This window comes from Pteropus alecto, unplaced genomic scaffold (assembly GCF_000325575.1).
Source record: "Pteropus alecto unplaced genomic scaffold, ASM32557v1 scaffold81, whole genome shotgun sequence".
Classification (NCBI taxonomy): Eukaryota; Metazoa; Chordata; class Mammalia; order Chiroptera; family Pteropodidae; genus Pteropus; species Pteropus alecto.
Window position 1 is genome coordinate 9,990,178 of NW_006433378.1, and position 19,349 is coordinate 10,009,526.

At 33.3% G+C, this 19,349-nt stretch overlaps 1 protein-coding gene across 1 annotated transcript; it reads right to left on the minus strand.

Annotated features, from left to right (window-relative positions):
• Window positions 1-4,302: 4,302 nt before the first annotated feature.
• AADAC (arylacetamide deacetylase) lies at window positions 4,303-15,221 on the minus strand. Its single transcript, XM_006908226.1, has 5 exons — window positions 15,084-15,221; window positions 12,416-12,638; window positions 10,286-10,355; window positions 7,508-7,679; window positions 4,303-4,896 (listed from the first exon to the last, which is right to left on the minus strand). The coding sequence occupies exons 1-5, from the start codon at window positions 15,219-15,221 to the stop codon at window positions 4,303-4,305; spliced, it is 1,197 nt and encodes a 398-aa protein (XP_006908288.1).
• Between the last annotated feature and the right edge of the window lie 4,128 nt (window positions 15,222-19,349).

Consider the following 19,349-nt stretch of genomic DNA (forward strand, 5'->3'; position numbering starts at 1 on the left):
ACTGTAGCCTGCTTGTGAAAAAATCTTAAGAAAGTTTTCAGCAATAAGATCTTTGTTAACAATTTTTGTCTATTTGTTAGTTGAATTGCTCGTTTGATTTTCTCACTTGCAAAAGAGAGTATGATGAGAAAAGGTAGATTAGTTAATGGATCTCACATTCTGTTTCTAGTAACAGATTAATTAAAGAAGAATGAAAAAACTATGTTAGTTATTACCTTATCAAGAAACGGCAAGGTATGCGAATGACAAAAACCAGTGACACTAACCTGAGTGAATAAAGGAGCAAGATCATCTCAGAGAGTAATAAATTCTATGAAGCAATCAAACAGGTGAAATTAAGTTTGACCTATTTGAAGGCAAGAAAAAAAATCAGGCACTGTGATAGGGACAGAACAGGTTGTATATAATTTTAAATAGAGTGATGATAAAAGGCCTCCATGAGAAGGTAATGTTTGAGGATGTGGACATCCGAGGGCAGGTTGTTGAAAACAAAGGAACAGCAAAGTCCCTAAGATTGGAATTTGAGGAATATCAAAGAGGTCAGAGTACTTGGAATATAGAAAGCAAGCATGATATGAAATGAAAGTAAAGATAAATAGTAGCCTACATTGTGTGTAGGACAGAGTGGGACATTGTAAGAACTAGCTACAGTCATTGTGAGAATTTATTTTATACTCTGCCTGAGATGAGAAGCTTCGGGGCGATTTTAAGCAGAAGAGCTCCAAATTCTGTCTTTCATTTTAAAAAGGTCATCTTGTTTGATGTGTTAAGAGTAACATCTAAGGGGACAGAGTAAAGGCAGAGAGACCTATTAGGATGCTATGAGAATAATAAAAGTGAAAGCGATGGTGTGTCATAGGGGTTATTAATAGTGGAGGTGTTAAGAAATAATTGAATTCTGCAAAGACTTTGAAGGTATAAAGGATTTGATAATGCATAGACTATGACAGAAAGCTTGGAATTAGGTTTGACTTGAATATCGTTTTGACCTGAGCCAATACAAAGGATTTGGGCATTGCCATTTACTAAAATGAGATAATAAATGAGTGGTGATTAGGCAGGTGACTGCCTACTCTAGGTGACTAATCTGGAACTAAGGAAATTCAGGCTGAAGATGCGAGTTGGGAGTTTCAGCATACAGGCCATGTAAAGCCTATGACTAGAGATCAGAACCAGAGAAGTCCAAGTCCTGAGACTGGAAGCACTTCACCGAGAAGAGGTCACAGATAGATTTAGCCACTGAGATTTAGAACAAGTGGCCCAGGAGGTAGGAGAGAATCTAGGAGTGTTTGACCACCTGGAACCAACTGAAGAAAGTATTTAAAGGAAGAGGGAGTGAATGACTGAATTTAACAATGTAGAGATCACTGTCAACCTTGAAAAGGCAATATTGGTGGTTCATGAAGTGAGAGGAAATAGAGACAGCAAATACAGAAAATTCTAGGGAATAAGCTGGAGAAGAAAGTGATGTTGAAAAAGTTTTTTTTTTTGTTTGCTATTTGCTTTTTAAGATACGTGGAAAAGAAATATATTTGTATGTTAAAGAGAACAGTCCACTAGAAAGGGAGAAAATGATGATGAAGGATAGAAAGGAGAGAACTAGAGTAACTCCTTTGAGAATCCAGAAGAGGTTGGGATCAAGTGCACAAACAGAAAAACAAAACTTACAAGGAGGTGAGAATCCTTAGTTCATCTCTAGTAATAGGAGGTGAGATAGACTGTATGGGTGAGGATACCAGTGCTTGGGTCAACGTGGGGTGAGAACTTGTGAAAGTTTGCTTGAATTGATTCTGTTTTCTCAATAAAACAGGAAGCAAGTTTATCAGCTGAGATAAAGGTTGGTGGAGTCAAAGTGGAGGAGATTTAAGTAGTTGAGTAAATTAGAAGGCTCAGTTGACTGGAAAACTGTAGTATGATTACTGGAAATCATTAAGGGCATACGTGAAGTTTGTAGTTTTGATTCAAGTGGGACATTTTATCATGCTTCTTTGTTTTCCTTCAACCACGTTCATCTGCAAAGGTAGATGTGTAGAACAGGCAGAAAGATGGACTTATTCAGCTTGAAGTGGTGACAAACAAGTAGTTAAGTAAAGAGACAAGGGAGTTGATTACACAAGAGAGGGATTACTCTGACCATAGGTCATCCATACTTCAGATAATAAGAAATTTTATGAGAGAAGTGAGGAAACATTGCTATAATCAATGAATTTGAGTTTCCACCTGTTTCAAATGATATTGAGCTTGGAGACAAAACAGGAATGAGTTGGAGTGCTTGATACTGAGATAATAAAAGGGGCACGGTTGTTGGTCATGACACATTCTAGGGCATGACCCCAAGACTGTTTTATTCAAGAGAACATATCAAATAGTTGAGAGACCAGAATGCTTAATGGATCATCTAAATAAATAACACTACCAATACAGTCATGAGACGTTGACAGTGAGCTCAAAGATAAAATCTCTTGAGACATAAAGTGAAGGAATCCAGGGCTCAGAAGATGACCCCAAAAAGGAAGGGTTGTGGTGGTATGGTCTATTGCAAGTTTTTCCTGTAAAGAGTCAGATGATAACTATTTTAGGCTTTGCCAGTCACATATCTCCTCCTCCTCTTCCTCTTTTTTTTTTTTTTATTTTTCCTCCCCCCACCACCCTCCCCACTACAATGCTTTATAATGTGTAAACCATTCTTAGCTTAGGGTTGTACAAAAACAGGCAACAGAAGGTATTGGGCCTGCAGGCTGTAGTTTTCTGACTCCTGAACAGGGCTGGAGTCAGAGGGAGTAGTCTGTAAGGAACAATAAGTAAAGCCATGCCTCACCTCCAGCTCTTATGGTATGAAGAAAAATAATGAAAGCAGTGTACGTCGAGTAAGCACTACATTTCAGTTGTTGAAAGTTTAAGAGAAAGACAAAAGTTGAAGGAATTCCCCCCATTCTTTGCTGATATGAATAAAGCTAAAAGGAACATACCTGTACCAGTTGTGTGTGTTTGAACCTATGTTTTATTTTGTTTTGAGAAAATACCTGAAAGTGGAATTGCTTGGAATTTTCTAGGTTTTTTTGTTTTGTTTTGTCTCACCCTTCCCCAACCCCAAGGGATAACCCTATTTTGAAATTGCATTATTGCCATTAAATTTCAGTAAAAATTAAACTGTTCTAAAAATGTTATCATTCTTATCAGATATAGTGACTACTTTCAGAATGTTAGTTTCATGAATCCCAGTACATTAACTCTCTGGCTCTCTCCTCTTGTCTTCTTTATGCCCCTATGACTTTAATTGTCAAAGAGAATATTTGTTTAATGTGAAAATATAGGTGACTTTTGAGTACTCAGCTCTCCGGTCAAAAGATGTTTGTAAGCATTCATATTAGTGCCACTGCCTCCTACCCTTGAGGAAGGAACAAATGGAACAATCCAGCCATGGATAAGCTCAAAAGTTTATTTTAAAGCAATCAACACATTTTTTTTGTTTGTACATGGTACAGAGATAACCAATTTGAGACCACAGATTCAGTATATATATTCATTACATTTAATATTAACTTTCAATTCCCTTATTTACTCAGAAAATTATTCCAAGATTGTATTTTTAAAACAATTTATTGCTATAAATATGTGTAACACATTCTCTTAGTTGCGGGCTATTTTCTTACTCCTTAGCTTAAGAAAACATAATTTTCTCAACTATAAAACCCCCATTTTGCAAAATTCCTGGTGACATAGTCCTAGAAAATGAAACATAAGTCTATTGATTGGAGTTTCTGGGATAGCTACTGAAGTCCCGATAAAATGGAATAGCCTCATATGTAACTCATCTTTTGCCATACCTCGTTTCTGCCTAGCTAGAATATTCAAGTGAGTAGTTACAATAAAATGGCATTAAACTGAGGCAATTGCTTTTGAAAAAAATTGGCACTTACATAGAGGAGTTAGGAGTATTTCAGACCATTGATTAAAATCTTGTCATTACTTAGATGAGCAATATTTGCTTGCATTAATTTTTCTGCAATCGTAAATAATAGCCAACTCAGAAAAAGAATATACAAGAAAATAAGACATTTTAAGAAGATTAACAATGTTAACAGGAAAAATCTTAGAGAACTAGCAGATAAACAATTTAGAAAATTGAATGAAATTCCTCAGAACGAAAAAAGAGAAGAGCGACTATTTATAGTTAAGAATTATGATTTTACATGTGAACCTTACTAGACCATTCCAAGGAAGGCCAATTTCTAACATCTAGGTTTTCTGATGTCTTGGGATTTACTTTATTTTTAAAATATGTCATTGATATGTATTTTACTATAGATTTTCCCTTAGCCAACTCAAATATTGATTTTTCATCTCGTGAGTAATTTTGAGTCCCGATAAGGAAAGTAATCCATGGATTCCATTCTCAATGTGGTTATGCGTCACTGAAACTCCAGCATTTTGAAGTCGGGTGACATACATGAGTCCATCATCTCTAAAGATGTCATGTTGACATGTGACGATGTAGGTCTGAGGTAAACTACGCAACTTCTTGTCATCAGCCAACAAGGGAGACACTCTCACGTCCAAGAGATCTGGATATTTTTTTAATAGCTCAGAACTACCATAAGTTCGATTATTATAAACATGTCCTTTTATAAACCTCTTGGGGAGTAAGGAACTCCAATTAACAAATTTAAGTAAATGACTTGATTCCACAGGTACAATTTGGTTGGAAAAAATAGTTTTTTCAAGTGATCTATCTATTGAAAGATATTCGCTCCTGAGCCTGGCTATGAGTCGTCTGAACGGTAGAAAATTTGAATTTTCTTGATATGATGGTGTATCCATATCAAGAATCTGAAGGGCAGGATAAAATAAAGACTGGATCTTGGGTTTGAACTTGCTCTCTGGATCATCTAAGATCTGAGGAACAATTAAGATTACTTTCACAGAATATTTTCATTGTAAAACTATAAAATAACTATAACAAAATAAGTTCTGTGTAAATTCGTAATCTCAAAAAGACTTTAGTAATAATTGAAATATACTATCTCAACAAACTTTCAAATATTCAAAATGGGCTTCTTGAACTAGAAACTCTTTAATGAAAGAATACTTTTAAAATTAGAGTCGTCAAACCATATTATATGATTTTCAGGTGTACAATATAGTTATTCAACATTTACATACCTTACAAAGCAATCACAATAAATCTAATAACCATCTGTTGCCTTACAAAGTTATTCTGATACTATTGACTATATTCTCTATGCTGGATGTTACATATCTGTGACTTATTTATTTTTTAAAAGAAATTTGTACCACTTCTTTCCCTTCACCTTTTTTTTTTTTTTTTACCAATCAACCCATCCCTTTTCCTCCAGCAACCATCAGTTTGTTTTCTATATCTATGAATCTATTTTGTGTTTTGTTTTTGTTTTTTTAGATTCTGCATGTAAATGAATCATATGGCATTTGTCCTTCTCTATCTGACTTACTTCACTTAGCATAATACCATCTAAATCCATCCATATAGTCACAAATGGCAAAATTTCATTCTTTTTCATGACTGAGTAATAGTTTAGTGTGTGTGTGTGTGTGTGTGTGTGTGTACACTACATCTTTATTCATTTATATATTGATGGACACTTAGGTTGCTTCCATTTTTTGGCTATTGTGAATAATGCTGCAATGAACACAGGGGAGCAACTATCTTTCTGAATTAGTATTTTCGTTTTCTTCCGATAGGTACACAGAAGTGAAATTTCTGGAATGTATGGTAGTTCTATTTCTACTTTTTTTGAGGAAAAAGATAATTTTAATTTGAGAATTATCTGTTCTGTACTTAAGGATAATGCAAAAATATCTAGCAATATTGCTAATTAAAAATTTAATGTTCTATCCTTTATACCAAGAATGACAGCCAGAAGGACTGCATAAACTTGACCTTTTTACTCTTTTGGTAATGTTAAGAGTTTATTAAAAATACTAGTCTACCAATAGGCTTTGCCATGGAGAGAAAGGATCACTTAATAGAGATTTCTGAATTGGCTTTGATTCTAAAGTGACATACTATTTTAAGTGATTAGGACAGGTTTTCTGTGTGAAACATTCGTTTCGAAATCAAATTTCCTTTTCAGGCCTAGGTACTAGGTACTAGGTAACATTTGTAGCCTGCAAAGAAGAGTGAACAAATACTAGAGAGAACAAAATAAGTGATCCATAAGTTAGAATAAAATTAGAAAATATGTTTTAATTTTTGAAAATACATACTTTAAAATTCAGTTTTACATGTTTTTCAAAGTGCATAATATAGAATACTATAAAAGATGTATATAACTTCTATATAAAAATACAAATGTTGAATATATCTCAAATATTTTGCAAATTGCAGTGTTTATTAACATTATAACTATAATGGTCAAAATAGGTCATTTTGGATACTTTAGAGACCATTTCTAGGTATCATTACAGGTTATCAGTTATATTTACAAATTTGTACATATGACCTTCAAAACTACTCTGTAAAGTTGAAAGTGTTCATTTTGCCTCATAACTGAGGAAATGGGTACTTAGCAAGATTAAATAAACCAGTCAAGATTACATCTGGAAATTACTGCATCTCAAGAAAACCTAATACTTGGTACCTAACCTAGTGCTTTTTCTGCTATATTATAAAACCTACACCAATGCTCAGAAATGCCCTCTGGGAAGTTTCAAATTTCTGTTCTGTATTGTTGTTGGAACAAAGCCTAATTATAATTTCCTTTTGAACCCACTTTTTAGTGTAAAAAATATATATTTAATGAAACATATAACATGAATGTTTTTTAATTGCTTTAAACCCATACTTTATTATCAAGTCAACTAATAAAATCCAAACTTCTACACCAAGTTCATAGGTAACTTCCCTTCCTGGCTCACAGTACTAAATGAGATTAGATTTTAAACAATCAATGGTATTTTTTTTTTCCTGTTCATAGAAACAAAACCTATTTTACATATAATCTGGAAAGAAAAATTATTTATTATTATATTATTAAATGATATAAAGTAATCAATTTTAAATAAAGAAATCTCTTGATACTTTATTTCTTTTTTGTAGGTAGTATAGAAATCTTTGAATGTGCTATTAATTTTCTAAAAATAGTGTGACTTTTCTGGCAATAGAGAAATTCTCCATTGTAAATTGTTGAATCCATCTGAACAGTTAATAGCATGAAAGCATCATTGTATGGTCTTGCAAGTATATAATCTCATTCATCTGGCTAGTGTAATATTTTACTGACACATATCATATAATTTTAAATCAACAATCTATTTAGACAATTATGATTTCACTAAGAAAAAAAAATCCATGACAGGAGCACAGATTGACATTTTGATGTTTAACGCATTTGTTCTCAATATTCTCTTTGATATTTTCAGACAATCACTATCCTTATATTTGAATTTATATTTTAACATATGCATTAAAATAGTTTATTAGTAGACACTTTTTAAAAATACAACCTAGAAATGATGAGCATCATACCTTTTGCACTACTGCTGCAGCTAAATTCCCTCCTGAACTACTTCCAACAAGGCCAATTCTCTCGGGGTTCACGCCATATTTTGCAAGAACTTCTTTGCGTAAGAACCACTTTAAGGAATTATATACATCTTCAAATTGAATTGGGAAATGATACTTAGGTAGTAATCTATAGCTATGAAGAGAAAACATGGTTATGTCGCTCATATTTTTACTTTTCATTAAAGCATACACATGCCAGACATGCACATATCCTATGTATACAATTCCTTTAGTTTCCAAATTGAACACAGCCATATATATAACCAGAGCTTGGACATTGAAATAGAACATCACCAGTGCCCCAGATCGTTCACATAAATTCTCTTCTATCCAATCTTCTCAGCCTCTGAGTATCCACTAACCTGGTGTACAGCGTAGGTTAATTGTGCCTGATTTTGCCCTTTAAATGGATGGAATCATATAGCATGTACTCCTATGTATTGGGCTTCCATTGTACAATATCATGTTTTTGAGCCTTATCTCCTTTACCGTGTGCTTCTGTCTCCCCATAGAGTACTCAGTTACGTCAATATACCACAACTCATTTATACATCAAAATACTGATGAGCATTTGAGTTTCTTGCTTTCACAAACTGTGCCGCTATGAATATTCTAGTACATTTTTTTTGATGAACACGTATGATATATATCAATAAGTGTTATTGACAGTCAGAGTTATGCATATATGCTTTGCTTTACTTAATATTGTCAAAGAGTTTTGGAAAGTAGTGGTATCAAGTTATTCCTGAACCAGCAGTTTATGGAAGTACCTCTTGATGCATATCAACACCAACACTTGGCATTTTATATCTTTTTCATTTTAGCATAATTTTGGGGATATAGAATTATCTCCTTATCATTTTAATTGATATGTTCCAGATATATGTTAAATTTTTATATTTATTGGTTATTTGGATATATTTTTCTGTATGTTGTCTTTTCTAGTCTTTCCCCCATACATACATATTTGTACATTTTTGGATCAGAAAAAGATATGTGTATACGTATATATACATATATCTTTTGATGAATGTACATTTTAAATTTGGAATCTAATCACTTTATTAAGCTATATGTAATTCACATATCATAAAATTTACCCATTTAAAAAGTGTAATTCAATGATTTTTGGTATATTCAGAGTTGTGCAACCATCATCACTTTAGAACAACTTTGGAACATTTTATCACCCCTAGAATAAATCCTACCCATTAGTAGTCACTTCGCATTTCACCTTGCCTCTGTCTCGAGCCCTAGGCAACCACTAATCTTTCTGTCTCTGTAGATTTGCCTGTTCTGGACATTTCATATAGATAAAATCATATAATATGTGGCCTTTATGACTGGCTTCTTTCACTTACCATAATAATTTCAAGATTTAACCATGTTATAGCATTTCTTTTCCATTGATAATTAATCTTCAACTTTCAATTGTATGGCTGTATTACATTTTATTAATCCATTCATCAGTCAATGGACATTGGGTTTTCACTTTGGGGAATTTATGAGTAATGCTGCTATGTACATACAAGTTTTTATAGACATGTTTTTTGTTTTCCTTGTGTATATACCTAGGAGAAAAATGCTGTCATATGCTAACTCTATGTTTAATCCTTTGAGGAACTGCCAAAATATTTTGCAAAGCGGCTGAGCCTTTTTACATTCCCACCAGTATGGAGGGTTCCAGTTTCTCCACATCCTTGCCAGTATTTATTATTACAGTTTTCCTAGTGGGTGTAAATTGGTATCTCATTGTGGTTTTGATTTGCTTTTCTCTGATGACTAATGATGTTGAGCATCTGTTCAGGTGCTTACAGTCCATTTTAATAGAGTCGAAATTATGTTATTTTTATTCAATGAAATTGATATTTAATATAAGTTAAATATTTAAAGGTAAGACCTGTGTTTGCATAAAAATTTTAAAGTATATTTTATCTTTCAGAAATGTGTGATTCATTAGTAATTTCAATGAATCTAACATAGGTGTGTATCTTACAGGATCATTTGACTTGCCATCTTCAAGAAAATAATTTTTAAAAAATAAAGTTGGGATACAAAACAGTATAAACTCGTATTTTCTAAATTCTACATGACTATGTTCCAACTTTATAATAATGATAAATAACTTGATAGTCATGGCTGTTTCTTTTAACATTTTCTTTCTGAAGTTTAAGTTTAGATAGGCATATGCAGCTCTGACCTAGTCTATCTAGCAATTCACCCTTAATTTTAGTGTCCTAAATCTTCTCTTCAACACAGATTACTGATCCAACAAGTTATTTTACACCAACTCATTGACCATGTCTGTTCATTTGATAATACATTTTAACATTTTAGACTCAAGTGCTACATATGGAGCTAAGTTCTTTTCAGGAATGTTACAACTTTATCTTCACAATGACCATCTAAAGTAGGAATTATTATGATGTACTTTTATAGATGGTCCCAGGGTTCTCATTGCTAAAATCTGTGAATTAAACACTGAGAGAAAATCCAGTCCAAGTAGTTTTGTTCATGGATAGTATAATTAAAATTTTAGATTTTCCTTCCTGCCTGAATAACACACGCATATATATACCCATATTTTTTTTCTTGAATCTGATTAGGCAGGCCTGGCCTTCACTTTTTATCACCTACTCAATAATAACTAAAACACATTTGGCATAATCGTACAATAAAGCTGAGAGAATTGTGGCATGTAAGGCATGTGGTCTGAAAACAAACCAACACAGCTCTTACTTGGGTGATACGACAACAGCGTCAAGTCTGTCCGCTGTCCATCTTGAAAACAGGTCATTGTTTTGTGAAGCTGAAATAAAAAGATGTTAGTGGGAATGAAAAAATGAAGAGGAGACTGTTCCCTTCACAAAAAAATCTTGTGCTTGCTTTGTATTCTGGAAGTTCTCCACCTGCTTCATATTGTAATACTAGGGAAATACATTTAATGCTAAACGTAGTCGTAAGAAACCATCTCTCCACAACTCAGAAGACCTTGAGTTTCTCAATGAGCCTCTTAATTGCTCTTTGTTTCTTTTATCTTTTGCCCTGCACATTTGATCATTGGCTCCTCTAAGGTAATTTTATTTTCTAGAAGACTCCCTTAACTGGAGGAGATATATGAGTCTGTGTTAGGTGATGGGCATTTAAATATAAAAAAAGAGAAGTCACTGACTTGACCAATGTACTGTCAGATGTGTGAGCCAAGGAGATATAAATAGAATTGTGGTAACACAAAAGGACCACTTAAATCTGCATGAGTCAAGAGAAAAACATCTGAAAATAAGTGGGGTAGAAAGACATTTCCTTAAAATACGAAGCTACAACTCCCTCATTCCCTGCTTGCATCTGCACTACTATCCTAAAAATGTATCTAGCTAAGCCCTGAGTTTGCCTCTTTTTCTCTTGTCTAAGAGGAAGCCTTGGTGCTCTCCTTATCCATCTCCAATCCTGTGTATATCCAATTTTTTTACCAGTGCTCTGAATCTTCTTCCCTCTTCTTCCCTCTGTGTTGCTTCTTCACTGGTCAACACTTTCAGCCCATCTATTTTTCTAACATTTCCATTACTTACCTTTATTTTCTTCAGTTTTATGAACTTATTTATGTCTCTCTCATATAAAACAAAAAAATAAAAGTAAATGCTCTTACTTAACTGTCCTTTCAATCTATCATTCACTTGCTTATTCCTTTTATGATTAAGTTCCTTTAAGGCCAGCAATCATTCTTAACATGTCCTTACCTCTCGCTTTTTGGTGTCTCTACACTTTAATAAAAAAATTATTTTTTATTAATCTTTCTTGAGACTCACATTCTTTGGCTTTCTTTGTATTTATTTATTTTCTTTTTATCTCTTTGCTTATTCCTTCACCCAACACTATGTCTCTGTCCTCCCCCCGTTCAGTCATTCTATCAGAGCAAGATGATTATCTCAGGTCCTCTCTCCCCCCACCTCTCTCCCTCTCTCTCTCCCTTCTTCCTTTTCCTCCCTCTCTCCTAACTTCCCACATCAACAGAAAATTTTACTTAATTTTAAGACAGTAACATTTTTTTTTTAAATTTAAACTAATTTATTCTTCCCTCTCTGGAGTTCAGAGTTCTTAAATTCAAACCCAATGCAGTCTCCATTCCCTTAGTTAATCAACATCCCATTCATCTAAAGTAAACAGATGAATATCAAACACTCTGAGACTCAAGCCGGTTAGGTGATTTTCTCAAAGTCACACAATTGGGACTTTTGTTCCAGTGGTTATACATCTAAATATATTTCTCCTTTTACTATAATTCTATATGTCAAGAAATTTTGTTCCAGTGGTCATGCATCTAAATATATTTCTCTTTTTACTATAATTCTATATGTCAAGAAATTTGTAACCTTCATATTCAATCTTGATTACCCTAGTCTATTATTTTCTACATTTATTACTTTATAACACTTATGGGCTGATTAGAGATTATTTCCATTAGTATGTAAGCTTCAAAAGGCAGGTAGTTTTGTTTGTTCAAAGACATACCCAGAGCTCCTAGAATATTGCCAGGCATGTGGTAAATATGTGAGTAAATGAGTTAATGCATTAGACGGTTTTCTAATATCGAAGGGGAAAAAAAAGCTAAGCATACTCTCTCAGACTGTTTGCAATTAATATGAAAACTTTTGTGCTCTCAGCTTTAATTGATGAGAAAAGTGTACGTGGAAGAGAGTAATTAAAGTCTTCAAGGAAGAGTCAATCTTTGCCAGAAGAGCAAAACAAGAGAAGATGAGAGTTTGTAGTTTCTAAACAGAAGCACATTGTATGCCTACTCAAGACGTTATTTTATAATAAAAGTTTTGCATACTATCCCAGTGACAGAAAATTTCCAAGCCGTTTACTTACCAGCACTTTCGAAAGTCCAGGCACCACCATGGATGTAAAAGATACCTCTTCTTAGTGCTTTAGACTGCTTCTTCGGCACATATACACGGACGGGGATGTGGTTGAAAGTTGTGTCAGTCACAGTGATATTTTCATCTGAGATTGGTGGAACTTCTTTTACATGCAAAAGAATCTTGATGATATCCATAAAATTGTAAAGTCCCAGCAGTTCGATGAAGTTAGCCTGAAAAGGAAATTCATGCACATCTTAGAATTCAAATTCCAGATGTCAGAGATCTATGAACATATAAAATACACATTAGCTTTAATAAGCTCAAGTTCAGTGAACTAAATTTTCATACACAAATCTCCTTTGGTCCTTTCAGAAGGACCAGAAGGGCAGAGGCTGTTCTCACATTTGGTCCTTTCCACCAAAAATGTGTCAATTCTCTGCAAAACTTTAGGGTTACACAGATTAGAACACGAGAAATGATCTCAAGAACCTCAGAGTTAAGTGAGAAAGATAATATGTAAATCGTTAAAAAATGTAAATGCTGCCATAGAGCTCTGCGCATGGTGCTTTAGGAGTAAACAGCAGGAGGAGTTGCTGCAGTAGTAAATGAAAAAGAATTTTCAAAAAGGAAGTAACAATTTAATCTGAGTCTTGAAGGAAAAATCCTTCCAGACAGAAGAATTAGTTTAGCTTGCAGAGGAGGAGACTGTTGTTGACTCAGGGAAGTGTGGTTGTAAATCTGGGTGCATATGGGGATGGTAGGCAGGGTTAGGGGTGAAGCAATGGGTGGGAGAAGAAAGGAAGGCCAGCCTGCTACCTGCAAACTGTTCTTTCACCATAGAACAAGTCAGTGTCCTAAGCACTTTATGTGTATTAATCTCAATAATATTAATGACTTTTATACATATGAAGTTGGTAATATCACTATATTCAGAGATGAGCAAAATAAGCCCACGGAAGTTAATGAAGTAGTCCAAAGTCACAGCTAGTAAGTGATATTTTCCAGGATTTAAAATTCAGTAGTTCGATTCGCAATTTAATGTTCATAGCATAATCCTTCAATAAAATGTATGAACAGATACTCAAAGATTGCCAGAGAAGGAAGCCAGCCAAACTAGTCAAGAAAAACAAGATGAATCAAGAGAATAATTGACTGCACTCAGGATAATTCAGATAATTCAAGAATGAAAAAAGACATTAAAATAGTTTTAAAGATGGATTTTTTTTTTTGAGAGTTCTGAAAATGTATTACATTCATAAATGGTGGACAAGCTACAAAAAAAAGCTAACTGAGAAAAAAAGTTAAAAAAATATGTATAATTGCTTAAATAATGTTTTAAAAAGTGATAGCAGAGCTCAAAGAAAAAATAATCAAGGACCTATTGCAAATTGTAGAGCAAAGAGCAAAAACGAAAAAAAAAAATTGTTCTGTTTCTTGAAACTTTGATAGCTCTATATTGCATGTGAAATTAAATCAAAATTTGCTGTCATTGCCCACAGAGCACTGTGTGATATGACGTCTAACCTCTTTTAACTAAATTATGACAACTCCCCCATGTATTCCAAATGTCTCATGATTTCTTAAACTTGTCAATATTTTGCAGTTGGGACTTTTGCACTGGTTGCTGGCTCGGCTCGAAAACTTTCCTGATCATCTGTGGTGCTGGTGCTGGTGCTGGTTCTTTTTTATAATTTGGTGGTTAAGCACATGTTTCCTCTTCAAAGAGGCTTTTTTAGACCACATATACAGCAGCCCCGCTCCTGTCATCTTCTCAAATTACTTTCTTTTCCTCCCGTTTATCTCCTTCAAGCTACTTCTTATGATCTGAAATTATCCATTCATTTAAATCTAATTTGTAATTTTTCTTCACTAAAATGTAAGCTCTGTTGGGGGCAGACTCTTTGTTTGCCTAATAGGATTTGATAGAGAGTTTAATTGTTGAATGAATGAAAAATTAAAGATCAACCTAGTAGTCATAGCAACATCGATTTAAGTTCTAGAAAGTTTTTTTTTTTTTAAATGAAGGAAATAAAATAATCAAAGAAGAAATAGGAAAACATCCCCAAGAAACCAAAGAGAGTCATATCTTTTTTCACAGGCCAGCAGCAGAGACACAGCCAGGCAAGCAGTTGCCTTGACACTCCAGGGTCTTCTCTTCCAAATCTGTACGTCATGCCTTTCATCATTAATCCTGGACATCTGCCAACCAGTCAGCTTACGGAGTATCTCCTAGAGAGCTTACTTACATTCCCTTAGTCTGCACTCTGGATCTCAAAATGATTGCATGAAAGTCTATTACTAAGACAGTGTTGCAGACTCAGATGATCTCTGATTTGCTGACAAATTAAATACTAAACAACATCTAAGAATTTCAAACAAACATCATTGTCATGACATTAATACTACCTAAACGAAGCATTTTTAATAAAAGCTACTCAAATGCCTCCTCGCTTTTCTTTGTTTTTAACATGATTCTGATATATAAACAAATCAAGTGAACAAGGAAGCAATGTTTTTTAATAGTAAATAAACAAAATATGAAGCATTTCATTTTTAAAAGGTGATTCAATCAATCAATCAATCAATCAATCAAAAAAACTGAGCAAAGTCCTGGAAAAATTTCTCCCAATCAAATGGTTGCATATACATGTGAATTCATAAAACTTCAAACTTACCAAATGTATTATAGTTTTCATTTTTGCATTAAGCCATATTAATTTCCATGGGTCTTCAAAATCAATTGGCGGAGGTATATAAACATAATATGCTACAAGGACCCCCAGGATCAGAAGGTACAGGGATTTTCTTCCCATGATGTAGTTTTTATGCTCCTCTGTCTTCAGAACACAGAGAACAAACTTGCTTAATATGCCAGAATAGTGTGCTTAGTAGTGCTCTAGCTTCACCTAGAAGTTGTATCTAACTAAATACAGAGTTGCTCACTTAGTTTTAGGGTTGGCATAATAAGGTTGAAATTTCACTTGCTAATCCAGAAGTAATTATGTGAGTAAAGTTCGAGGTTGAAAAATAACTGGAAAATAGGGCAAGTTCTATCAACTATCACACCCTTATTTGCATTCCAGTGAACAAACGGGTATTGAGTAACAACTTAGAGAAAAAAATCCTTTAAAGCTAATGAAATAATCCATAGAAAATATACAGGATGCAGAATCTTTATTCTAAAGTAAGTTGTTCTAGAATAGAAGAAAACAAATGAACATATTTTTAAGATGAGAGTATAGAAAACAAGATAGCCGCCATCTCTGCCTCTACAGAATTTACATTATCTTGCAGGAGACAAACATGTTAGCAATTAAGTCTGATAATTTTTTGAGAGGAGAGTTATAGAAGCGAAATTTATTAATCATTAATCTGATCCAGGCTCTACGCTAAGTGATTTATATACATAATCTGAATCAGTAAATCTATGAGAACAGTATTTTTTTTTTTCCATCAATGAGTAAAATGAGTTTTCATAAGGTTAAATAACTTGACCAAGGCCATATAAATAATTTTAAAGCTAAAACATTCCAGATGGCTAATGAAGTACATAGAAAAATTTTAAAATAACTTTTAAAAAATTATTTTCTTAAACCTAGTACATAAATATTTGGAAATACAGAAAGATCATCATTATCACATCTCTGCATTGCTGTGATCACTACTATTGATGCCTTAGTGTATTTCCTGCCATATCTTTTCTATGTACACACCTTTTTTTTTTCTTTTTTCCTGTGACTTGGAGATAAGCATTTCTTCAAGGAATCCTGGCTACTTTTGGCAGAGAATGAAGGTAGAGAAAATTTGGCACTACGTATACTTATTGATGCTAGGCCATTTTAGCGTATGAAGTTAGAAAATATAGATTTAAAATATATGAATTTATAATATAAAATTTAAAACTACAAGACTATTTCTTAATTTCTCTATTTTTTATAATTGCTATAGTTTTCCAAGTAAGCACTTTATTTTATATTACTGAAATCTTGTGTGTTATTGTTGTAAGATTAGAAAACACTGACTTGCAAAAAGGAAAATACAAAACTTTGAAGCACTCCATGGAGTATATTACTTTTAAAGCAGCATACTGAGAAAGCAGTTAAATTCTATGAGTATTTTTATACTTTCTATGCATTCATTTTGGGTGTAATAGCAATACATTAAAGTAGATTTTAAAAAAATAAACGTAACAAACCAGTGGTCACCCAACAACCTGATTTGATGATGTTTCTACTTGTGCACTTTTCGCTTATGCCTATTTGAACACCTTATAACTTCTGATTTGCTCCATTCTCCTGTGACGATGCTTTCTATCTCTGAAATGGGTTGAATCTGTTTCACTTGTCATTGAAACTCCCTTTTTGGCCTCTAGAGACTAGGTTCTTGCAATATGAGGAAGTCAACTGAGGTCTTTTCTTTAAGTATGTTCCAGCAGTCTTGGTTTCTTCATCTAAGTTATCAGTAATAATAATAATAATAATAATAATAATAATAATAGCTAACCTTAACAATATATGGTGTTTTCTTTAAATTTTCCTCACAAGTATTAATTGATGCTAACTACATATTAAAAGAGAAAACTGCTGTACCGAAAGGCTAATTATAATACTCACTGAAGGCACACTGCTAATTATCTTGTTCTGCCACAGTAGTTTCTTACAACTAGTGGAGAATCTATTTTCTAATGTAGAGTTATGTCTTTGTTCACCCTATATTCTCTTTGGAGCAAGAGAGCTGGGGCTTGGGTTTAGTTCACTACCCATTTGCTGTATATCTTTATTCTGAAAATTTTATTTCTAATATTTCCTATTTGCTTTACACTGAAATATAATTAACTGTCTTAAAATATCAATTATAATATCTCTACAATTGATAAAATCACCTAGGAATGATTAAAATTTGTTTATAATACTTTCTACCTGAAATTTATCCACTTGACTTAAGTACTCAATAAAGTCACTAGAAATTCAATTAAAAAATAAAAATTCAATTAAAAAATAAGCAGAAATTTAATTAAAATAAAAATTCAATTAAAAATGTTTTGTAACATTTGTATAACATTATCATTGTGATATATGGTGAGCTTCCTTTATCTTAATTTGTATTCAATTTATAAAATATTTTGCATTTACTTTAATTTTTATAATAGCAATGTACCTACTGTATCTCTGATTGTATCCCACCTTTTTATACTCTTCTCTGGAATGCTCAGGTTGGGTTTCTACGAACTTTGCAAACCCCTTTGTCCTCCGGATACTTGTTAATTTCTGCCAATGGTGAGCACTAGCAGGAGATTGGAAGATGGGAAAGAGGAAAAGGGATTTTTCTTCCTATTTCTGGTTTCTTTTGGCAGTCTTCTTTGTAAATTAAATTTACTGGGGTGACGTTGGTTAACAAAATTTAATAACACATGTACTGTGTGTTCACCACCCAAAATCAAATCTTCTGTCACCATGAATTTGACCCCCTTTACCCTTACCTACCTTCCTCTCTCCCCTTTTTCCCTCTGGTAATCACTAAACTGTATTCTGTGTCTATGAGTTTTTTTGTTTTGTCATTGTTTGTATTTGTCTTGTTTGTTGCTTTCAGTTTCATATTCCACAGATAGGTGAAATCATATGGTTTTTAACTTTTTTTTCTGTCTGACTTATTTCACTTAGCATGATAATCTCAAGATCCATCCACGTTGTTGCAAATGGCAGTATTTCATCTTTTATTATGGCTGAGTAATATTCCATTGTATATATGTACCGCATCTTTATCCAATCATTTTTCAAAGGACACTTTAGTAGTTTCCATGTCTTGGCCACCGTGGATAATGCTGCATATATCTCTGTGGATCAATGTTTTCAAAATTTGAGGGGTAGATGCCCAGAAAAAGGGATTTCTGAGTCATATGGTAATTTTATTCTTAGATTTTTTTTTTTTTTTTTGAGGAAACTTTAGATTGGTTTCCATAGTGGCTTTACCAATTTACATTCCCACCAGCAGTATATGAGGGTTCTTTTTTCCCTAAAACCTCTCCAATGCTTGTTATTACTTGTCTTATTTATAATAGCTATTCTAACAGGTGTGAGGTGGTATCTCATTGTGATTTGCATTTCCCTAATAGCTAGTGCAATTGATCATCTTTTCATATATCCGTTGGCCATTTACATGTCTTCTTGGGAGAAGTGTCTGTTCAGATTCTCTGCTTATTTTTTAATTGAATTTTTGTTGTTATTGAGTTGTATGAGTTCTTTATATATTTTGGATATTAGTCCCTTATTAGAGTGGTTGTTTACAAATATCTTTTCCCATTCAGTTGGTTGCCTCTTTGTTTCACTAATGGTTTCTTTTCTTTTTTTCTTTTTTTCTTTTTTTTTTTTTTTTCTGTTTCTGGCTATGCAGAAGCTGTTTACAAAAGAAATTGAAGAAGACACAAAAAAATGGAATGATATTCTGTGTTCATGGATTGAAAGAATCAACATAGTTAAAATGGCCATATTACCCAAAGCAATACACACAGATTTAATGCAATCTCCATCAAAATTCTATTAGCACTTTTTAAGGAAATAGAACAAAAATCATCAGATTTGTATGAAATCATAAAAGACCCTGAATAGCCAAAACAATCTCAAGGAAAAAGAATAAGATCAGAGGTATCAAACCCCCTGACCTTGAATTATACTACAAAGCAGTGACAATAATCAAAATGGCAGAAAAACTTCAATTGAGAGCCCAGAAATAAACACACACATATATACGGGCAAATAATTTTCGACAAAAGAGCCAAAAACACACAATAAGAAAAGAAAGCCTCTTCAATAAATGGTGCTGGGAAAATTGGTAAGCCACAAGCAAAAGAATGAAACTAGATGGCTTCCTATCACCGTACACTGAAATTAACTCAAAATGGATCAAAGACCTAAATATAAGATCTGAAACAATAAATTGCAGAG

Coding starts and splice junctions, on each gene's coding strand:
- AADAC (XM_006908226.1), bottom strand. CDS start 15,221: ATGGGAAGAAAATCCCTGTACCTTCTGATCCTGGGGGTCCTTGTAGCA. Junction 10,356..12,415: donor CTGGACTTTCGAAAGTGCTG/GTAAGTAAACGG, acceptor TTTTTATTTCAG/CTTCACAAAACAATGACCTG. Junction 7,680..10,285: donor GCTGTTGTCGTATCACCCAA/GTAAGAGCTGTG, acceptor TTCTCTTCATAG/CTATAGATTACTACCTAAGT.